This window comes from Hirundo rustica, chromosome 1, assembly GCF_015227805.2.
Source record: "Hirundo rustica isolate bHirRus1 chromosome 1, bHirRus1.pri.v3, whole genome shotgun sequence".
Lineage (NCBI taxonomy): Eukaryota > Metazoa > Chordata > Aves > Passeriformes > Hirundinidae > Hirundo > Hirundo rustica.
The window spans coordinates 52,516,132-52,540,913 of record NC_053450.1 but is presented as its reverse complement, the minus strand read 5'-3'; the positions used below and the strand labels follow the sequence as shown (position 1 = coordinate 52,540,913).

General features: G+C 40.4%; 1 protein-coding gene across 1 annotated transcript in view; it reads right to left on the bottom strand.

Moving 5' to 3' along the window:
* Positions 1-10,390: 10,390 nt before the first annotated feature.
* The window catches only part of VAPA (VAMP associated protein A), a 28,103-nt gene continuing 13,711 nt past the window's right edge, over positions 10,391-24,782 (bottom strand). Inside the window, exons 2-6 of the mRNA XM_040065044.2 lie at positions 21,336-21,488; positions 18,613-18,716; positions 16,534-16,614; positions 13,990-14,166; positions 10,391-13,033 (exon numbers count right to left, since the gene is read on the bottom strand). Of these exons, the coding sequence (XP_039920978.1) occupies positions 12,875-13,033; positions 13,990-14,166; positions 16,534-16,614; positions 18,613-18,716; positions 21,336-21,488 (674 nt within the window). The 3' untranslated portion in view covers positions 10,391-12,874. The remainder of the gene's footprint in view (positions 13,034-13,989; positions 14,167-16,533; positions 16,615-18,612; positions 18,717-21,335; positions 21,489-24,782) is intronic.

Here is a 24,782-nt window from a genome sequence, read left to right as displayed (position 1 = left end):
GCACTTGTTAAACTATTGATTGAAATTAAAAAAAAAAAAAAAAAAAAAACACAAAAACCTAACTGTAAAATTAAGGATTCCTTTGCCTCCTCTGCATGTCAGATTCCTGTTCTGTTGACTTTCTAAGTGTAAAAAAAAGTTAGGTGTCTTGAAAAGAAACTGCCAAAAACCTGAGTGTTGCGTAACTCATGCACAGAAGAGCTGTTTTTTTACTACATACACAAGAAAACATTTTTTGTTTCGGAACATGTCTGTCACTAGGAACAGTTCTGATGGATACAGATATGGAATTTGGGGTTTACAGCACATCTTCAGGTTTTCTGAATAAAATCATGGCTGGAGGTACCCAGCGAGTAACAGCAGTGTTGGCTTGCAAGGAGAGTGTGGTCAGAACAGCTGTGTCATGACAAAAGGTATGGTTCAAAAGAAACCAAGTATTTTTCATAAGTGAGATGTAAACAAACAAGCCAGTATTGCTGTTCTGCCATTGAATCCCACTTGCTTTAAGGGCTACAGCCTGGGGCAAGGAGCAGGGAGGGATTGGAATGGACACTTCTTAAAGAAAAACCTGAAACAAACCATGAAGGGAAAGCAAGACACAGGATAACGGAAGTACCTTTGCTCAGTGCTCTGCAGTTTCACTCCTGCCTCACACACAGAAAGAGATGAAATGCAGTCTTTGAGCCTTCCACCACCACTGTCAAAAACTTTGGAGTTCACCAGTTCCTGAGTTTTTCTAAGTGACTCAAGAGATCCCTGAAAGATGAGTTTTGTTTTCAGAAAGTATGCCTGAAATTACAAGGTACTCCAAGTGCAGTAGCCACAGCCTCTAGAGTGGCCTCCCTTCCTCACGAAGCAGTGAGTATGGATAATTCAGGTAATTTATTGTAAAATTCTGCAAGATTCTACTTGGCATAATTTACTCAGTCTTGACAGAACATGGGAGGACAGGTAACAAAAACCAGCACCACTCATTCTGCTTCAGTTTCATTATTTTTCCATAATTTTTCCCCTTTTTACAAGTATTTCTGGCCTTTTAGTCTTCTCCTCTGGTACAATCACTTTGGATTTTTTTCACTGCCATTTGCTACCAGCAATAAATAATAATAAGAAACTCCACTTCTGAATCAGGCAGAGACAAGCACAGTTTTGAGGAATCATACCATGAGTACTCTAAATAGCCAAGGCAGAAGTGCTGTTGGCCTGAGCAATTATTTATCAGGCTCCCTCTGCTCATCCATCTTCACAAGTCTGTTCCAGGGTATAGGCCCAGTCCATGAGATGGATTCTAGCTAAGATACTACCAAGCCCCGAGGCCAGTAATTAATTCCTGCATGTCATCCAATAATGGGAACTGCCCATGATCACCACCTCAAAGCAGGCAAACATCCTTTCCCATGGGAACCACAGTGTTCCTTCTCTGCTGTCGTTTCCAAGACGTTCTGCTGGAAAATGAGAAAGCAAGTTGCACAGGGTGGTGCTGTCTTCAAATAAATAAATGAAAAATGATGGGAGAAAAAAATTAAAATTTATACTTGGGAATGTTGGGCATTACATCTCCTAGATTAACACACAGTAAAAAAAAATAACAGAATCAGACATGTACTTTGATCCAAAAGGACAGCTGCTTGCTGGACAGACATATGCATTATTAATTTCTTCAAATAACTGCCCAACTACAGAATCCCTTTGCTCTTAGCGCCAACTGAAGACCATAAAAATAATCAAAATTATGTATGGGCATCAGCTTTATTAACTGTTCAATATGAGACCCCACCTGCATCTGGGGTGCTGCATCCAGCACCGGAGTCCTCAGCATAAGAAAGACATGGACGTGTTGGAACAAGTCTAGGGAAGAGCCATTAAGATTATCAGGGCTGGAGCACTTCTCCTGTGAGAAGAGGCTGAGAGATTTGGCAATGTACACTCCAGGGACGCTTTATTACTGCATTTCAATACCTAAAAGAGGTCTATAAGAAAGATGGGTACGCACTTTTTAGCAAGGCCTGGTGCAATAGGAAGAGGGCCAATGGCTTTAAAATGAAGGAGGATCGATTTAGATTGGGTATTAGGAAGAAATTCTTTACTGTGGGAGTGGTGAGGCACTGGAACAGGTTGCCAGAGAAACTGAGGATGCCGCATTCCTGGAAGCGTTCAAGGCCAAGTTGAATGGGGCTTTGAGCAACCTGGGAGCAGATGATCTCTGAGTTCCCCTCCAACCCAAGACATACTAGGATTCTCTAAGGCATTTCTGGAAACAATCGAATCTTCCAGCAAACACTACAATCAATAGTTTCAACACTACGAACATGAGACACCCGAGCACCCAGACACCCCGCCGCTTTCTGGGAGGGCGGGAGCGGGGTGAGGAGGAGCGGAGGAGCGCCCGGCCCGGGCTGCCCGGGAGGCGGGAGCGGGGCTCTGGAGCCGCCCGGCCCGGGCTGCCCGGGAGGCGGGAGCGGGGCGCTGGAGCCGCCCGGCCCGGGCTGCCCGGGAGGCGGGAGCGGGGCGCTGGAGCCGCCCGGCCCGGGCTGCCCGGGAGGCGGGAGCGGGGCTCTGGAGCCGCCCGGCCCGGGCTGCCCGGGAGGCGGGAGCGGGGCGCTGGAGCCGCCCGGCCCGGGCTGCCCGGGAGGCGGGAGCGGGGCGCTGGAGCCGCCCGGCCCGGGCTGCCCGGGAGGCGGGAGCGGGGCGCTGGAGCCGCCCGGCCCGGGCTGCCCGGGAGGCGGGAGAGGGGCTCTGGAGCCGCCCGGCCCGGGCTGCCCGGGAGCGGCGGGCCGGGGACACAGCGCCACCTGGCGGCGGGTGCCTGCGGAACACCGGCTCCCCTCACAGCGTCCCCCGCCAAAATCCAGCGGGAACGCGGCGAGGGAGAGGGGAGGAGGGGCTCAAACCCTGCCAAGCGAGTGAGGCTCTGTCCGCTTTACCGAGCACAAGCACCAAAAAAACCCCCCAAACCGGAATGAGTAACGAAGCCAGTTTCTCTGCGGAGTGCATGGTTTTAAAGCCAGTTCACAAGTCTTCCGTGAGGGTCAGACTAACACGACACATGATTCCACACGATGCATGATGGCTGTCTCCTTACCAGAGGGGCGCACCATCCATGGGAGCAGTAGATAAAAGAAATCAGGAATTACACTCAGAAAAATGTAAAGTTACGCTTTCAAAAGCTAGGAAATGCCAAATGAAGCTTTGCCCCTGCAGCCTTCATTGAAACCCGTCTTGCCTGCCCAGTGCCCTATGATTAGGGCAAAACTTGCGGAACCTATGCACTAAACAATTCCCTTCTCCACACTCTGCAAGGAAATACAGGGGAAATGGTTACATGGTCTAAGCTGTACCAATCAGTTCTGCATTTATGCAGTTTCCATAGAAGGAAAATACTGTTACTAACCTGCCAGCCTTGCATTGCTTCAAGTGTATGACCATCTGTCCGTATTCCAAATCTGTCCAGAAATGTATATATAGGTAGGAACTGAAAATTGTCCTAATATATATACAGCTCATATGAAAGTATTTTATTCAGGAAACTACCAAAATTTTTAATAAGTAACACACACTCAACTAAAACTAGGAGATACATAAACTCACAAATACACTTAATGGGGGGCAGGGATACAGAATTTTGACAGATACACTATCATTTTAAATCTTACATCATTATTGTCTCACCCTGTTATAAAAGCAAGTGCTTTAGTTTCCATGATTGGGAAATAACTATCCATGTATAGTGACACAGAAGGGAGCATATAGGACTTAAGGGCCATCAGGCCATGAGACTGGGAAGTATCACCTGTAAAAGTAAAAAATCTATATTTAAATTTCTTAAATATAAAATTGCTTTTGCATTTACAGCAGAGACCTGTGCTCTTCACAAAAGCAGTAGCAATTGCTCCTGGATGCTAGAAATTTGTGTGAGCCTTCTTGTGCTTAAGCCTCATGTTTGCCTTTGAAGGTCTCAACACTTGCAGAGACTCAGAGTGCATTTCAGAGGGGTTCCGGATAAGGTGGCTCAAATTTGGCAACAAGGAAGGAAGAATTTTGCAAGCAGCCGCCCTCAAAATCAGCAATTTTAAAGTAACTCAAACATTAGCAGCAGCTGAAGGAAGAAAATGGATTAGAGGCAACTGAAGCAATTACAAATGGATGATACAATGCAAAGCCCTCTAGAAAGCCAGTCTGCTGTAACCACCTGCCCACATACAGGCACCCCAGTGGTGTTCACGACTCGCATGCAAGTATGAACACACAGAGACACACAAAATGGCTTTGCATAACCCCCTTGTCATCCCCACAGGGCAGCTAATGCTGGTGCGGTTCACCTAATGCGCTGTGTTGTGTGTGCAGAGCACCTGAGGACTCTGGTCACATGCCACTGTTCCCAGCTGCTCTCCCTGAGCAGTAGCCAAGGAAATCAGGAGGCCTCTTCCATACGCTGCTGGTTTACTTTTGATTAGCTGCTTCATTTCTAAAGCTCTACTTCCACACATGCAACCTCTACACACCTCACAAAGTGGATTTAGAGACCCACAATTTATAAAAAATTCTGGTCTACAAGAAGCTTTGAGCATGGTTTTGGCTACTCTGAACAGCAGACTCCTCCCATCTGTTTACAATCATTGAACCATTAGTGTTTCTGAAGTGCCTGAGCAGAGCAGAGCAACGCGGATGCGTAACAAGCAGGATTATACTTTCTTCTAATTTCTAGTGTTTCTCAGCCCATCTCTTAGAAGGTTTCTTGGGTCACCCATTCCTGCTCCCTGGTAGATGAAGCATTCTCACCTCCACACGCTCTCCATGAGCTTCATCTGGTGACAGCTCTTGCCCCCCTTGTTCCTGCCAACCTGCTCCCTTGCAGCCAACTCATCTCTCACCCCATTGCTGACAAGAGCAGGGCCACCACCAGCAGCTGCTGGGGTGTTTGATCTGTGCCCATGCTCACAGATCTTGGCAAGGGTGCCAGCACCAACTAGTCCAACAGCAGCAAGAAGAACAGGTATCCTTCCAGTTTGCCACACAGGCTTGTCCAGGCTGGGAGACTCAGTTTAAATGTCTTTCATCCAAGGTCTAATATTCCCTTAATTGGAGGTAACTGGTTATCTGTGAAATACACACTTCTCTATCAAATGTGGCTTGAACTAGATTTCAAATTCACACAGGGAACAGCAGCATAAAAATGCTGCAATCACATAAATCTTGTCTCTTTGTCTCTTTTAAGTCAGGTTTTTCCACAAATACACTGACCTTCCTTTGCCATTGTAACCTGGTTCCTGTGGAGGCAGGATGAAGAGATTATTTCACCTAATCAGGAAGGCAATCTGTTCTCATTTTCTTGAAGCTGGGATGTGAAATGAGAGGCCCAAGGGCTAAAGTATTCCAAGGTATTCAGTGCAGTCAGAATGCACTGTCATGAAGCTGAAGGCTGCACTGGAAATCTGAGGTTAGCCAATCCTGGGCATGAATAAAATGAAAATCCTTCTCCTGGCATTCCCATTTACAAGGGAAACCACCGTGTTTGAGGCTTTACACCCTAAAACTGGAGAGAAATTCCCATGCCTGGAGAAGGCACAGCAGTTTCCAGCGTACGTCTGGAGAGAAGGCAGCACATACAGATCGAACAGGCATCCCAGGCATCCTGGGACTATAAAGCCATCACAGAGCCTTACTTTTGTCATGGCCATCTCTTCCCACCATACTCCCATCTTCTTCACTTGACACCAACCATTCCTCAGGTGTGGGACATGTATCTCATATTTATCACTTCAACATTTTAAACTAACCAGAGGAGATTAAGGCAAGCAGTGAAAAATAGCCACTACATAAGCTGCTTCTTCTAAGAACCACTCACTTCATTATTGAAGCTGCATTTTTACTACTTCTGATTGCAGTTCCTGAGGGCTGGACCCAAGGTTCACGGTTTGTTTCCTAGACTTTCTTCCTAAGCCTTTCCACAACATGGCTCTATAAACTACATAAGGATTTAAAATTTCTCTCAACAATTAAGAAACAGATATAATTACTCTATTCTCATTACTAATATTCATCAGACCAACCTTCATACCAGTGCAGAAGTCTACTGCAGTCTGAAAAGCAGTAGTAGCAACATCTACTAATTTTTAGTGAAAACACATCAGTGGGCTTAACCTCTCAGTCAGATGGATTCTGGAGCATCTTAGCTTGCAAGAGTCAAATATGTTTAGGTTTTAAAAAAAGAAGTGCTTGGCTCTTCTGAAGTAGCTGTCTGTATCATGTGTTTGGGCTATCAAAGCGGCAAAGGAAAAATACTTCTCCACTTCCATGGGCAGAGCAATTGTGGCGAGTTGACCATGGCTGTACGTCAGATGCTCACCAAAGCTGCACTATCACTCCCCTCAGAGAGAAAATACAATGAAAGGCTCATGGATTAAGATAAAGACAGGTAGAGATCACTAACCAATTACCATTGTGGGCAAAACAGACTATTCGGGCAAATTACTTTATTGCCAATCACATCAGTGTAGGATAATGAAAAACAAATTTTAGAACACCTTCCCTCCACCCCCCTCTTCTTCTCAGGCTTGATTTTGTTCCCAATTTCCTCTACCTCCAAACAGTGCAGGGGGGTGGGGAATGGAGGTTGCGATCAGTTCATCACACATTGTCTCTGCCACTCCTTCTTCAAGGAACGACTCACACACTCTTTCCCTGTTCCAGCATGGCGTCCCTCCCATAAGAGACAGTCTTTCACAAACTTCTCTAACGTGAGTCCTTCCCATGGGCTGCAGTTCTTCACAAACTGCTCCATCATAGGTCCCTTCCACAGGGTGTCGTCCTCCAGGAGCAGACTGCTCCAGCATGGTCACAAGTGCTGCCAGAAAACCTTCAGCATTGGCTCATCTCTCCATGGGTATATAGGTCCTGCCAGGGGCCTGCTCCACTGCAAGTTTCCCACAAGGTCACAGCTTCTTCGAGCATCCCCCTGCTCCAGCGTGGGGCCCTCCATGGGCTGCAGGAGGATCTCTGCATCCCCGTGAACCCCCATGAGTTGTAGGGGCACAGCTGCCTCACCACGGGCTGCCCCACGGGCTGCAGGGGAGGCTCAACGCTGGTGCCTGGAGCAGCTCCTCCCCCTCCTTCTCCACTGACCCTGCTGCCTGCAGGGCTTTCTCTCACATATTCTCACTCTCTGGCTGCAATCTGCTCTTGCGCAGTACCTTTTTCCCCTTCATAGCCGTGTTATTCCAGAGTCACTGCCACCATCACTGATAGACTCAGCCTTGGCCAGTGTTAGGTCCATCCTGGAGGCAGCTGGAATTGGCACTGTAGAACACCAGGGAAGCTTCTGGCAGCTTCTCACAGAAGCCACCCCTGCAGTCCCTTCCTGGTACCAAAGCCGTGCCACGGAAACCCAGTGCAGCAATATATACCCCCGCTAACAGGGCAGCTATACACATTTGGGACAGTTTGCTTTCTTTTACTTGTCAAGTGCAAACAGCACTGGCCCCACAGAAGTTTCTTGCAACATAGACTGACTTTTATGTTTCAGAACTACAAACAAAACGCACCCAAATGTTTAGCATATTTTTTCCTTTTTCCCCCCCTCAACTATCTTTGGCAGAGGTCAGGCATTATAATCCCAGTGAGTACATTCCACTTTTAAACACCTAACAGTTACATTTTCTGTCTGTTCAACACTTGGATTCAGGAACAGACAAAGCAACAGTTAAGTCTTTAGGAAGCTGCTTCAAAAGACTATTACAGATGTCTAAGCAACATGAAGCAGCATTTTTGAAATCCAACAAACACAAAAAAGACTTGGACATGGCTCAAGGAATACTTGATGAGAAACAGGAGAGAGTATATGCTAGAGAATATGGACTATGCTTAAACTACCTAGTCATTTGCCTCAACATTCAAGCCTTAGTTTCCCCATCTCAAAAGCCAGAATAACCCATCCATGATAAGGCAGACTGAGACACTCACAAAAACTGCTATTTAACTACTACCAACTGTGTGAAGAGCTTAGACACTGAACCCCAATAGCAGTCTCTCTAAATTCACCTTTGCATGTGAGCCTGCACCAATATTAGTAAAAACTTTCCATATTATCCTGAAATAATTATTCCTAGACTATGGCAATTTGTTGGGTTTCTTTTCCCTTGCAGAACTTGGATGATCAGCAGTCTATCTTAAAAAAAAAAAAAAAAAAAAAAAAAGCAATCCACCACAACTAAACAAAACAACTCGCAATGCTTTTTTTCTTATCAACCAATTCAAAAGGTAACAATAACTATTTTGGCCACCCTTCAATTACTGTTTCATTTATTTTAAGAGTTTGAGCTCAGACTGCTTCACTGTAATTATGGCTGTCTGTCTCAAATCTCTGTGCTTGGTTATCACAAACACCCTTTTAAATTTTCTCTAAGAAGGAGGACATCAGCCTTCCACCACTGCTAGCATGAGAGTAGCTGCAGTACAAACAGGGATTCAATACCCTGCTGGCAATGCTACCAACATTACATAAACTGGTACCAAGTTTTAAATCAAATGGCACTGCAATGTGGTGGAGATGCTTATACCAGGATTCAGTTAAAACAATTTGTAGGGGATGAAACAATAATTTCATCCAAAGCAGTTTCCAGATCTAGTTCACCAGACAAACACATAATAAACCCTTGTCCCAGCAAATGAGACACAGGCACTGACCCAACCACCCCCTGGCAGTAATGACAATGCCAGATAAAAGATAAGAATCAACTGTTTTTTTCTTTGCACAAGACCTCCGTTCTACATGATCATTTGTCACATACACAGCAAACACATAAGGGGTGACAACACCAGCACTACCTCTGCTTATGCAGCCCTGTCAGAATCAGCAATTCAATGTACCTAACACACACTGAAACAGAAAACCACAACAGACTAACTTCAATCAGACACTTGGTTACACTATTTGAGTGCCCCTGGGAAACACATTTGGACAAGAAATAACCTACTTCATTTTTTTATCATCATTAGTTTCAGTATTCCCACAGGAAGGAGCTCAAGCCCTTGTGAAAACTGACTCCTGCAGTTAGCTCCCCATCTTGTCCAACACTCCACTGTGCCACCACTTTAAAGCTACCACAGCTCAGGATCAGCAAAGACAGAGGCTTGCTAGCAGCAGTGGCAAGTGCTAGGCACAAGATGGGCCTTCCAGGACACCCCCCACAAAGCCATTCCGCAGGAGCCAGAGTAGCAGGCAAGGCAGTGAACTATTACCTTCACAGCAACGTGGCTAAAAAGACAAGCTACGGGATTTCAATCCTGCCTGCAAACTTGGGAGAGTGGGGCATTTCAGTATCAGAGCAAATACTTATTAGGGTTGCTCTATAACCGTGTAGCTCTCATTCCATCTTTTGCTACCCACTGAAAAAAGTGTTTGCTCCAGCAAGTCAATTCACACATAACCTGGGGACACAAAAAAGGAAAATTATTTGTCAAGAAGATTCTTGTAAATCTGACAGACCCATCAGGATCCTCAGTGCTGCCTGGATCCAGGCACTTGTTCTTCATTCTGACACTGACTCTTCATCCAAGGCAGCCTCTTGCCATTTACCAGCAAAACCTAGAGCAGAGCAGTAACAGCGCCCATGAGACCAGATACACCTCTTCACTAGCAGCAGTCTGCAGGATGGAGTCAGGGAGAAGTTCCAAAATAAAAAGGACACTGCTACATTTTTAACATTTTATTAACACTTCAACCTTTAATAACTTTGAAGAAGGCCTGAAAGATAAGTTTTGCTTATTGACTTTGTCTTTTCCCCTTTGGCAAAATGTCACCTTTCAACTCCTCCCTCCACCCTCCTTCCTCCCGAGGATAATGAAGTTCCAAGCTAATGTTTGGTTGCTTCTTTTAAGTAAGCTGGCTTCAAACGTAGCAGCAGAAACATGCAAGCCTGGGCAACAGTGTTTGTCAACAGCTTTTAGAGAATGAGTAGAAACGCACAAGTAACTTGTGCACTGATACAAATAACTTTTTTCTTAAATGATCTTTATATATATATATATATATTTTTTTTTTTTTTTTAAGTGGGTCAAGTTTGGTGCCCAGAATTACTACAGAAGCTGTATCTTCTAGTTAACTAGGTTTATTTTTTTTTTCCCCTGAACCCTACTACTCTTTTTTAAAGTGCTATATTCATAAAAAAAATTAAATAACTACTTTGATACTGCATACTTGTGTCATCTTGCTCTTTTGAGAAATTAGAAGAGCAATTTGCAACGTGTATTTAACGGAAGTTAGGCATTTACCCTCACATGACTTTAGGGGCATCACCTTCTGCTCATCTCACCAGGAGCAGGTGGAGAGACTGTATTTCCCTGTGCTTACATACACGAGTAAGCAGGCAGACAAAGCAAGAAGTTCTAACCATTTCAGGAACAAAGACAAACAATTTAATCCATATTACATAATTCATTGAATACAGTTGATCTCATCCAAAGTGACTCCTGAGAGCAAAATAGTTTTAGCATTACATTTTATATACAGCTATGAAGGGATTACGGGAAACCAAGACAGTCTCCTTGGAGCATTACTGAGAACTCTGGTTACAAGAGCGCTGTACACTTTCACCTTGAAAACATCACTTAAACCACGACCAAAGTTTTACCATCAACTGTGTTCTTATTTATGAAAAAATGTTATTTCATTCTGATTTTACCATTACTTTTACCATATTTCTGCTGCCAGATATCAAAACCTGAGTCAGCTGCATTGAGCAATGACCTGTTTTTCTGGTTTAAAGTCCTCTAAGTGTTAGCACCTTTGAAAACCTTTGTACACCACGCTGTAAACATTTTAAGATCTTCCAGAGAGTTTGGTTTTCTCCCTTCAACGCAGGAATGACTGCTCTGTCTGAAGCAAACTACATCCTGCACAGTATTGCTTTCGTTATTTTCCACGTAATCAGTTTGGAACAGGCTATGAAAGTTTGATGTGGAAATGTTCTGTTAGAGAAAAAAAAATCAGAAGAAATACACCATTCTGAACCAGCGGAACCAAAATAATCAAAACCTTAACACAGTTTTTTCCAGTCACTAGGATGGAAACTTGAATGCAGACACTGGAACAAGTAATTGGAAACATCAGTGCTTGCATGCTTAAGTGAAAAGATAAGCAGTATTTGCATTTTCTCCATCATCTTCCTTGTACATGTGCAAGATTTTATAAAAAAAGTTTGTCACAGAGAGCTATGACAGGACATGATGCAATTTTTTTTCTTAAAAAAAAGCACTAGAAATCAAAGGCAACCAGGATAACATACATCTTTCCCAGAACATTGTTCTCAGAAGGTGTGCATATACCAAGGTCTAACACACTTAGCTGCACCACATCAAATCAAGCTGTCCAAGAGCATACACAATTTTGCTTACAGGAGTATACCCCTTCAACATCTTTCAAGTTTACAAGTAATTCCCTGTATTGGATTATGCTTACTCAGAAGTACAGATAATATTTTGTTTCAATACTACTGTTTGTTTTTATGACATATTCAGAGATGAGGCAAGACGTAAGATTAAGTGCAAGGAAGCATTTCAGACCCCAAAAATGCATTTTTTGAAACTTAGCTATACATGGTTAAAACAGGTAGGTCTGCCAAGAGTTGCACAAAATGATTTTTACTTCCCAAAGGTGAGCAACTGAGCAAAAGGTGAGCGACTCAGCAAATATCAACTCTTCTGCATCATGGAATTCACGACAGGTGTCTGAATGATTCAACTTGCATTTTTTAATATCTGCTAAGACAGAATTATAAACTGAGTAAGTTAATATATGTGAATTAAGTACCCTTAAGAAATCCAAAAATAATGTTGACTCCTGGAAGACACCCAGAAGATCCAAAGATGGAACAGAAGGTTGATTATTACACTCCTGCACAATCCAAGCAAATTATTAACATATTGAAAACATTCATGTCTGGCATTTGCACCTGCTGGATATCCAAATTATTCTGTCCCAAAACAAGTTTGATAACCATCCTCTTGGTAGCTGAAAGCAGCCAGAAAATAGTTCAATTCTTAAACAAATGGAATGGAAGCCTTTTTTTTTTTTTTTTTTCTTTCCCAAGCTTCAATTACAACAGTCAAAGCCAGAGACTAAAGCAAATAAACTTCAAAATAGCCATTTGTTACAAGTAGCAAATTACCATGAACAATGAACTTGTTAAGAATCCCCTCTAAAAGCACGACACACACAAACAGGCTACCCAGCAGAAAAATCTGTTAACAATTTTATTTCTTTTGTCATGTTAAATATTATGGGACAGGACTGTTAAAGATGAAGAACTCTCAACAATGCCTCACAAGGAATAAGAAAGAAATTCTGCCATGATATTAGCAAAGTAAGGTAAGGAGAAAATTTACACAGTAAGAGGCACCATTTCCCCCAGAATACCTCTTGTCATATTCCTGAATGAGTGGGATTAGCAATCTAATAAATCATTTGTCAAGAGGTAACAGCAACAGATAAAATTTTAAAGGATTATTAAAATAACATTTACAAGACTCTGAACAATTTTTGAATTCTTATTAAAACCACAGAAAGAAGGAACAATTCTTTATTTATGAATTTTCATAAAGGACTGACTGTGCAACTGATACCTGCTATTGATGACTGAATGTACAATTTTGTCCAGCAGCTGAACAGTTTGTCTTTTCAGATTGTGTTTTCTAACCGTGCGAGATCATTAAAGGCAAAGCCTGTTATGATGCTGTACACAAGAACGGCTGTTCGGGCCATACTACCCATGATGTGGTAGGTAAACAAACCTTTTTCTGGCCAAGAGAAAACAAAAAAGAAAACAAAACAAAACAAAAAAGAAGCTGCAGTTTTGCATGCTTCTCTCACTCATTCTTTCTACAAGATGAACTTCCCTAGAAAGAATCCAATGAAAATGGCTGCAATTACAACAAGAAGTGAAGGAAGAGAATTAGAGCCATTATCTCTGAGGGCCAAAGCTGTGGGTGATCCAGATTTATCCGAATGCGCTACCTTTCTGAGCCTCAAGCCTTCATCCTGAGGGGAGGAAAAAACACAGATGGAAAAAACCATAAATACATCACTAGGATAGTAAAGTCTGAACTCAAAAGGCCATATTTAGTGGTGAGTATTTAAATAAAGTTTGGAAAAAACCCTCAACACATACAACATAACATTATACCCAAATCCCAAACATGAACATTGAAAACTGCATTTTATATAAGGAGTGTAATTCACTAGTCTCTCTGTTTAAAAAACATACCAAAACCCTTGCTAGGCCAAATGAAGCATTCTGCTCTTACTTAATATGTGCCAAAATTAAATAGCAGTAATTCCGTATTGTTAAGGAGAAACATCTGCTTTGTTTAGTGTCAATGTCATCAGAATAACAGGTGTGGAGATAATCATATTATTTCTCAGTTCTTTAAAAGGCTAACACGGCCAATGAAATTGTCAGAACTGTTCCAAAAGCAAATATATAGAAAAGACATGAAAAGTCATGTATTGACTAGTTTATAGGTCACTGAAATGACACCTTTACATAAATGTACAAGAAAGTAGTGTTTGCTTACCTCCTCTGGCCAAACAATTGCTCTTGCTCACTAGCTGTTTGCAATACAAAATGTTACTGCTTTGGATCTCTCTTACTCATTAACGGAAAATAAAGTACTTTTAAAAAGCTACTAATTCGGTAGCTTTGACTTAGACTTAAAGTAACTAAGTTCACCTAAGACAGGACCACTTCATTTAAGAAAATTATGCAGCTCTAATGTCTCATCCATGACAATCACAAAGTCTCAATCACTGACTTGTGATTGAGTTCAAAATATACATTATATGCAGGACAGTAAAGTCATACTATGAATCAATCTTGACATTCTAACAGCTTTATCTACTTGCTGGAACATGTATCTTTTGGTCTAATTACAAACTAGACCTTTCAATCAAGAAGAGTGAAACCACTTCAGTATAAATGTGGACACAGAACTTACTCTCAGGTGCCGATTTTCATCTGTCAGCTTCATAATCTCTGCCTGAAGTCTTTTGCACTCCTCCACGAGCTTCCTTGTTTCAGTATCATTAAGTGAAACACTATGTGGTTTTGGCATCGGTCCATCCTGCTTAGATGTGTTCAGTACTGGGGCGGATTTGCTTGCATCTATATCATTCTACAAACATCAAGAATGATTTGAGAATTTACTTCCCTAGAGAAAAATCATCCACAGCTTAAAAGTAAAACAATGAAGCTACTAATATAGTGCAATGAGGTTTATCTTTACAGTAAGCTGAATGGACACACCGACAGTTCAATTCTGATTAGCTCAAGTATTAAAAAACCAAGAGATGAATGCACTGTTTAACTGGTATTACACTCTACTGAGACACAAATTAATACTTTAGCTGCTTAACACTGACCCAGAAGGCATCCAAAAAAGGGCATAAAATACACCAAAGAGCATTTGAACTTGGGGAGGGGGGGAGGGGTGTGAAATAAAAGCAAGAAAGTAATCCTGCAGTAGTAAGACACAAAACAAACTAAAGCCAAAAGAGGTCATGTCACAAACTCCTATGAAGTATGTGTGACACATATGGTTTGCACTTCTAATACCTTTTAGTGAAGGAAAATAAAGTGCTGAACAAACATGAAATTTAAGTCTCACAGCATCTGAAATACACATTACTAACTTTGAAAAGTCACAAAAAGCTGTGAAAAGAACAATATTAAAATTAACAATCTAATTCCCACAGTTCTGCTCAAAATCACACAACCATAGAATAGTTTGGGTTGGAAGGAACCTCAAAGAAGATGTAGTTCCAACCTCTCCCCACCACAATGGACAGGGACAATTTTCACCATATCAGACTGCTCAAAGCCTGATCCAACACAGCCTTGAACACCTTCAGGGATGGGATATTCACAAGCTCTCTGGGAAACCTGTTCCAGTGCCTCACTACCTCCTGAGTAAAGAATTTCCTCCGAACATCTAACCCAAATCCTTCCTCTTTTAGTTTAAAATCATTCCCCCTTGTGTTATCAGTATCTGTCTGTGTTAAAAGTTGCTGCATTGAGGTGTCCATGGAGCCTTCCCTTCTCCAGGCTGAACAACCCCAGTTCTCTCTGCTTGTCTTCATAGGAGAGTGAAGCTCAGTTCAGCTCCAGCCCTCTGAGCCACCTTCATGGTCCTCTGGACTTGCTCCAACAGGTCCACATACTTCCGATGCTGGGGAACCCAGAGCTGGACTCAGGACTTCAAATGGGGTCTCACAAGGGCAGAGCAGGGTGAGAAAGAATATCTTCCCTTGACCTGCTGGCCGCATTTCTTGTGAGGCAGTCCCAGATGCAATTGGCTTTCTGGGCTGAGAGCACACACTGCAGATTTATGTCCAGCTTTTCAACCATGACAATCCCCAAGACATGGCAAGCCTGATTGCCAGTGAAGACTGAGGCAAAGAACTCAGTGAGTACCTCAACGTTCTCCATATTTGCTGTCACCAGTTCTCCTTTCTTATTTATCAGGGGGTTCACTCTCCTTGTCCTTTCTCTTCTGACATATTCTGTACTTACGGAGTCCCTTCTCGTTAATCCTTACATCCCTTGCCACAGCCCATTTCATCTGTGCCTCAGTTTTCCCGATCCCACCCCTACACAGCCCTAAACCATAGCCCTGTACTTCCCAAGTCATGTGTCCCAGCTTCCACTGGCTGTGCATTGCCTTCTTACTCCTCAATACAAGGAGCAGAGCCTTGCTCAGCCATGCCATCTTCTGGCCTGCCTTCCTTGATTTCTTACACCAGGACAGACAACTCCTGCATTTTAAGAAATATGGTCTTAAAGAGTTGGCCCTAAAAGGGCCCAAAGGCCTTTAAGAGTGGCTGTAAAGAGCTGACCTTTTAATTAAAGAGTAAGCTCCTATGTCTCTAGGGACAGTTTCTCAGGAGAAAGTACAAAAGGAGGTAGTTTTGTATAATCCATTACATTTCCCTCACTACATTATACACCTTATAAAATAAAGCCAGAAAGCAGTTAACTAAGTGCCTTGATAATAAATGCTAAACCTTTATGTTTTTAATGTTTAACACACACTTAGGAAGTTTACACCTTCATCTTTATCAAAAAGCAAGAAAAAAAACAACAAAACCACCAAAAAAATCCAGACCACAAAGCAATCCCTACATCCCCTTCCCCCCAAGATTAAACTGAGATTGCATCTGAAAACTATAAACTAGAAGAATAGCAAAAAGATATTTTTTGGCATTGCTCTCCGTTGCTGGAATTTTTAAAGATGTGGTTGGACAGAGTGTTCCCTTTCGGACAAGATCTTGGACCCGATGGTATTACAAGGTCCCTTTAAACCTGGGCTGTTCCATGATTCTATGAATCCTTAAAAAGTTACATACTGAACACTCCTCCTGTCTAATTTAGTATAAATTCCATCAATCATTCAATCATTAAATCAAATAGGTTAAAAAAAACCCCTGAAATTTCTGTGAGATCTTACCAGTCAATGTATGACAGTTTCTTATTCCTTACTTACCAGTTTATCATTTTCGTTGGGCATTTCAAACACACATCTCAATTTGGAGTCCATTAACTCATCAGGTTTTGCTTCTTTCCACTAAGAAAACAATTAATACAGTTATTTAACATGTTGGACTCATGCAAACATCTCAACAGTTCATAAGCTTGCTCTTAGCACTGCCTTCCTATACATACAAACACTGTGCTTACCCTCCCTGCAATTTTCAGACTTGTTTATGAACAATGCTTTTAGTTAACACTCACTGCTGTGAAGTAACAAAAGTTAGAAATGGTTAAAGTCTGGAAATTATAAAGAGTAAACTGAATGCAAGGATGGATTCATCAGAGGTTTGTATAAAATAGGGAGGGGACAACACAGGTTTCTTAACACACAATGAGAAACAAGCAGCACCTGAGTCAGTTTGAGAAGAAAGTTCTAGACCTGTTATGCCTCAGTAAATGTATTTCTTGTATCCCATCTTGGGATGGGATTTTAAATAAAAGACTGAAAGACACCGTTTAGTGACTCTACATGTGTTCTAGAGTCAATTTCTTTAGTTCTTTGAATTTTAGACTTTTAACCACTTTGTCCTTTTACTGCATTTAATGTGACAATTTGGGCCAAGAGAATTTTCCAAAGCTGTTTATAAAAAACATTAGAATTCTAATGGTTCTCAGTATATTTAAATAACTGAACTATACTGGAATCTCTACTCAACTGACAATTAACTTTCAAAGCATGCACTTCATGTAGTTGCCTTAATTTCTTAGGCTCAGAGACTGCTCTTTAGTCTGCAGCAATTTTTCTAACAGGTCCTCTACTGTTACTATAGGTGTTACAGATTCAAATATTCTGCTTTTTCATAACACCCTTCCTATTTTTTTCCAGCAGCATTAGCTATCCAGTGACTTTAAACTACAATTAGCTGTTTTCTGCAAGATCTGTTTCTCAGTCTTGTATACCTGAACTTGCTAAGAAAGCAGTTATTTGAAAGGTATTTCTGAAATTAGTTTTTATATCCTCACGAAATAGGCATGCTTCATTTACCACACATAACCAAGAGCTACTAGAGCATACGAAGAAAAACAAACCAGTTCAAAAAAGCAGACAGATGTTAACTTTCACGTCTCCAAAGCTTCACAAAATCTAGAACGGTTTCCACTGCTTCCAGTGAAGACTGATGCCACAGTAGTCTTTGCCTTCATATAAGGGGATAGAGCCCAAACCTGAAAAGGTCTCTTGGATTTCAGCAATTTATAAAACCTCATCTTTATCCTTTGTTTCCCCTCTCCTTCTCTGCCTTGAATGAACATCAAATGTACCTGTGTGAACCCAGGCAGTCCTTCAAATAGTTTGTAGAGTTAGAAGCATGTAAATGTTGACCTCCACCTTAGGACATACTTATGTGAGTCCACATACACCATTCTGAAAACTGAGGGCTTCATTCCATTGCTGCCAGTCAGTAAAATCAGAAAGAGGCACCTTACTTCTGAACAAGCACAAACCTACGTATCTTCTTTCTAGATCTTGCATCAGACTGACCCAGCCTAAGAACTAAAGCTACAACATGTTCTATTAAAACAGAAAATAAATCTATTGTTTGTGCTGTGTTTAGCCACTTGGTATCTTGTAGGTATCTTTCAATACATCTTAAGTCTTGAAAATGTTTTAATTCATTTTAATCCCATTCATCATTTCACTTAAACACTTTTCACACCAAGTGAACCCATTTTCATGCAGCTTCAGGCTTGCTGCGTGAATATACTCTTGATTCCCTCAAATGCAATCTATTTATCTCTTTCAAAGTAGATGCATACAAAGGTATAATATGCCCATATTTTAACACTGAACTGACCTTACCTTAGACTCATTACTATTTCCATTCAATAACCTCTAGGTTAATCACTACAGGCAAGTTCTAAGAACTGACCTTGTATCTCTTATTGAAAACTGAATCACATTTAAAGTCACACTTGTTCAGAGAAAACTCAAATCTTCTTCAAAAAGAAATTACAAAAACATGGATAATTTCTAGTTAAGCTTGATTTAAGAAAATAAAAAATACAACAACCATTTTACTCCACTTTTACTTACCACTGCCTCCATATCTGTAATATTTGGTGGTGCATAGGTTGTTTGTACCATAAACTTGTGTTTACTCTTCTCATTTGGGTCATAGTCAAAAGGCTGCAGCATTACTGTTTCAAAGGAGAAAATAAAACTGTGATTCTTCAGCTAATCACTACAGCAAGCATGCTATCCACTTTAGATTTATTCCTCATTGAACAGACACTGAAAGCTAAGATGCAAAGGCAGTGCAAACACTGTAGAAAAAGGGACTGAGAGGTCAGAGTCAGGTGTGGCTGACACTATTATTTCCGTAATTACTACAGGAAAAGACAGTTCATATAAAAATATGAACGAACAGATCCTGTCAAAGTGACCAAAAAAAAAGATGTCTAAATATGTGTATGTGAGGGTAGATTTGCAACTTGATCTACCAGAGGATGAGGACTCAGTGAACTGGAGAGATAAATTGTTTGGCACTGTACATACACCTGTATTCCACAGAATGCGAATTCCAGTTCAGTTTATCTTTACACAAAATTAAGAGAAGCAGAAGCAGTTTCAGAAAAGTGTAAGAAAAATTACGTGGAATCCTATAACAGCTATCTGTATATGTACCTATTTTATAGCAAAGAAAAACTATGGCAGAGATACTGATACAGCTAGAAAAATGCAAAAGCAGAAGGAAAAACATTAAAAAGTAACAGTAACAATCTGTGAAGGAACAAGAGTAACATGCTACATTATGAAAAAAAACCCAACAAGCAATTGCTGTTAACAAGTTAACAAACAATACATGACAGGATAATAAATAGTAAATTTAGGGTATCAAGGTGAAGAAAAACAGCTCTTACGGAATTTGTATTTTTGGAAAAAAAAATGAAAAAAACGTGGCTGAAGAAGACTACTTAGTGATCACAAATGAAAAGTAATAAATGATTAAGAAATGTCAGCGGACGTCCTTAAAATGACTGTCAAATCACATCTCCAACAATGAATTGAAAAACCGTCTTGGCTGGCTCTGAATCAGCATGATGCATTAAACAGGCTGAAGACAGCTAATGCTACCTCAACATTCAGTTTTGAACATAAGAGCTTCAGCCCACAGTATCCTATAGTTATTTCTTTCTGCACAACCAGTGCGAGATAAATCTATTTTTAATTATATGAAAGATGACTCAGCACTGAAGACATTCAGTTGAGAGACTGATGAGATAAAGTGGGTCACTAGGAAAATAATCTGTGCACGCATCTTAGCAAATGACCCTCAAGAAATTACATGCCTAAAATCAAAAAGCTGAAGCTTCACTTTGGGGAAGAGAACTTAGTTCTGAAAAGCACTGTGGAATCACTGTAACTAAACAACTGCACTTGAAAACATCTTGAGGTCACTGTAGATGAATAATTGCACGAGAATACAGTAATACAGAAATAGGCACGTCAAATACTTCCTGCTATGCCAACTGAAGACTCAAGCAATGTGACACTGTTTCTCTTTATTGGAGATCCTGAAGCCACAATATTGTTTACAGCTCCAGTACTGACTCATTTAAAAAAACCCAAAATATTTGAAGCTTTAAAAGGATGATTTGTAACTACGGAAACACACAGGATGTAATCCGCCAATCTATTCAATTCCCTGAGGAGAAATGCCAGCAAGGCATCACAATCCTGACCGTGATATCGAACTATCCACTGGAAAAATCACAGATCAAACATACAACTAAGGTAAAATGGCTGTAAGTTGTAGTTGAAGATGGAAAGAAAGAAGTTTTTGACTACTTGAATCTTAAATCAATTCTCAGTAAAATCTTTCATCCCCAAGTCAGTAAGTACGACCTGAGTCCAGATGCTGAATTGCCCATGGTAAGTAATAATGAAGTTTTAAAGGGCCTCATTCTGTAGATCATATTAGATTAGAAAACTCCTACAAGGAAACTTATTCTAAGATTTTAATCTATCATAAACTTCTCTTGCATTTTTCTTTGCATCATTTGAACATATCACCTGAAGATAGTTCTCCAGCTTCTTTTAAACTTCCCAAAGGATGTAAGAATGTGAATCTGAAAAGCTCTGAGGATTGCTCTATTATTTCCCTTTTGCTTTGCTACAGAGATCTCCAAGGGTTCTAAAATAATTGGCTTTCTAGACCTAGGAGATCTAGGAGTTCACACCTGTATTGCTTCTGATCTCTACAACCTGAATTCCCCTAATTCTAGAGATTCTACCACAAAATGGCCAGGAGAATGACCTATAAAAATAAGTCACCAAATCTGAAGACTAGTATCTAGCCTTCCCATTTTCTTGAGAAAAGGAACTTGATACAGTTGCAAACTATTTTTTTCTTAAATGCAATGAACTATGAAACATTACACATTAAGCACATCAGAGCAGCCAAGAAATGCTCTGCTTCAGGATACAAAGATGAATATAGTAGTCTGAAGCAAAGGTACTGTTTTATGACACTGCCCATTTTCAGCTTGCTTTTCCTCCTTTCAGAGAGTCACAGATAAATGTGACAAAGGCAAATATTTCTATAGGGAGAATTTTTTCATGTATCACTGCAGCTCTACATTAAGTTGCCATCACACTAATGAGGGGAATCTTTTTGAGGGGAATCTTTTTTATTTAAAAATAAGAAAGTTTTTAAAAGCTGACATACTTCAAACAGTCTTTAAGATCAAGCATTAGGAAACTGCATCAAAGGCCTTAAAAACACTTAACCTACAACTGTGAGTATTCATTTTTACCTGAAACAATTACAGATGATCCTGGGTCAATAATTCCACTGTTTGGCCTCACGCAGTATCGACGAGGTGCTGTGGTCTTCACTTTGAAGCATACTTTTCTATCTGATGGATTTCGTAGTTTAAGATTTGTAGTTACTACATCTGTAAAGGGACCTGAAAAAAAGGTTGGTCGTTTTTAAATATACATATATCTCTGGAAAAGAAATCTGTTCATACAGTACAAGTAACTCTTCAAATATATCTTGTTGCCAACAAACTGCTAAAAGCAGGTTAAATCATACACCTGTTAGGCACATACACTGTGTTGCATGCAAAGAGTGCTCTATCACCTTAGTTATAACAATATACATTACAGCAACCAAGAACTCTTAAATACTACAACAGACTCAAGCTGCTGGCACAAGTGGTTCATACACGTATATGCTATTCTTACCAAATCATTCTTAATATCTGAAATACCTAGAAGGTACTGGTCACATGCAAAAGTAAATTTTGATGAATTGTGGAATAGAAGCAACACATTCTTTCAACTGTTTAAAGAAAGCAAACACTGAGACTAAAATATTGTCACTGCTCTTGAGATTTCAACTTCTGTTGGCTTCTGAGCTCCTATAGACTTGAGAGAACAAGGCATCAACCCCTTAAACTCAAAATAAGCAAGAGAGATGATATGCTGTTTATGCATGTACTCTAACTGATCCCCAGAAAAGCAATAGTTGCTACTGGAGTTGTAGTTGCTATATTTATGTATTCAATGCAGTGTACTCTCTAAACTGTATTTATGTTAAACCTTCAGGATAGGACTTCCTTCCAAGTCTAAACAAGAGGCATAATTTCAATATCAAGCTGTAAAAGCACATCTTCCAGCAGAGATCACCTTCATGCAATGCCACTCAGCACAAAAAATAAGGTTCACAGCATTCTGAGCAGCATTAATCTCCCTTACCAATGTTTGTGTCATCGGAAAGCAAGATAGCAAGGGCTCTAGAAAAACGGTATTTCATATGAACATGAAATTTATTCAAGAATATTCCATGTGTACATTAACTTTTAAGAGCCTTCTTTATAGGTCTTTAAAACTACACATTAAATTACTAAAAATAATTTTTCTCAGTACTGAACACACAACAACTTTTCTATCAAAAAACTACAACAAAAGCAACCTTCAGATTAAATTGAAAAATATAAGTGATTTAAACAAGTGTTAAGGTACAACTAAGCCATTAATTGCATGAGACATAGGAAGTCAATTCTTCTCTGAACACCTTATTCCATAGAGGTGTCTGCACTTCTCTGAAGGGAATAGCTCTGCTCACTATCAAACACGTTACTACACTAGAGGGCTCACTATTCGGCTGATGCCTTTATTTCTATAACTCATTCCAAACACTTGATTTTGAGAGAATGTTAAGCAGACCTAACACAAAACACCAAGATACAAATACATAAAGACTAAAAAGAGAATCACTGAGAACCCAAATACTGAGATGCAGATGAAGATACATGTGAGTTAGGTTTACATTCAGTAAGATTCTTCTGATAAACTGGTATTATTTGTCTTCTGATCTGACTTTATATGGTAGATGAAATAAATCATCCTCTCAATCCAGGCAAATTTGACACAGCCCCCAAGATTTACAAAGTTACTTGAAAGTTTCCTGCCAATCATCTTTTAATGGATACTGCAGGATCTGGGGGTTTTTTTCACCTATAGAGGGAGATCCAAAAAAAGCTTCCATCACCCATACCACAAACTAAAACCAGGCAGCCGAAACCCTTCTCACTCTAAGACTGGTGATACACTCATAATACACCAAATGTATTTTTTTCAAGCTACACACACATTTCTGAGGAAGTTATTCTGGGAGTTTTACTAACAACCACCGAAGCTATTAATCATCTAATAACCACTGCTTTTGCAGTGCCCAGAGGCAAACAGCATCTTCAATCTGACTTTCAAACTTGAGAGTTACTTTTTTTTTAATTGCAACTCTAGGCAACCCAAGCTCTGCTTCTCAATCTTCTCAGCTACTTTTACTAAGGACATTCTGCACAAAGGAAAAAAGGACACAGTGCAGAGGCTCATTTTGAAAACCAAAAGAAAACCAAAAGTCATCAAGAAAAGGAGCTACACTATTCAAAACCCATTTGTTTCAAGACAAAGCAACAGTGAATTTATAAACTGATGATAAACTGGTTCTTCAACTAAAATAAAAGACATTCTGTTTCTTTTGAGACATGAAAGGTCTCTTCATGCCTGCCTTTTTATAGTGTGCAATAATGAGACAGGATTCAAAATATTCTTAAAATTATTCTGATATTTACTGTCAGTTTCAACACCTCAGATAATTAAATGAAATCTGCTTTTCTTTCCCAGGTACATGAATGTAGTGACCTCCTCTGCATTTCCTGGATACTTCACAAAAAAAAAGCTTTTAGTTCAGGGACATTTTTTTTAGACTCAAGACACTTCAGAGGTGACTGAAATCTTTCCCAAGGTCTAGAGGATGCTTATGACAGCTTTACCTTTCACCTCCTTTCTAAGAGCTTTAAAGAAAATAGCTCTATAAAGTCTGTCAAGACTTGCAACCATCAAATTTAATAAACAGATAGTAACAAATTGGTGCACAAAAGGAAAAGATGACAATTTCACTGTCTCTGCAGATCCCAGCTGTTTGGTAGTTTAGTGGCAAACTCACAGCATGGACCTGAGCAGGGACAGGCAGGAATAGACAGAAGGTTAGTAAATCAGAAAAAAAAAATCTAGTATCTTACAGACGAGCCACATGATCTTGGTTAGCATGACATACCCTTCCAAAAAGACACTGTAACACCTGAAGAAGATTCCAGAGTTCACTATTATGCAAACATAAGCACCCCCACCTTTGGAGGAGTGGGGAAGTAGAAGCTGGCACTAACAGCCTAAGTGCAAAAGCCTAAACTACCACCGTTCTTGCGGAAAAATGTGGGGCCTGAAGAACCAGGAAGGAGAAATGTTTGGATCTTACTACACAGACTGCATGTAAGCAAGGAAAAGGACTGGTAAAGATGGATACAAACATTCTGCTCATGGCATCAAAATGGACAAATGCACACCCACTTCATCTCAGTAAATATTCAGCTACACTAGGGCAGCATTATAATCTCAAAAATAGCATGGCACCTGCTGCTTGCATGACTCTCAGGTCCAAGCAGATTTTTATTTAAGCACTTAAATCTCAGACAGGCTTATGTCTAACTGTAAACACAGAAGCTGTGGTAATTCAACTAAAATCCTCAGGCTATATACCAATGTAACATGATGTCTTATGACAAGAGATCACTGTTTTATAAACCTGTAATCTCAATCTAATAACCTCTGGAAGTCAAGAGTTACCTTAGAGGGGACAGTTAATTTAACAACTCTCTCAGTAGTGTAAATTCAAGACACCAATTACAGCATCTTCC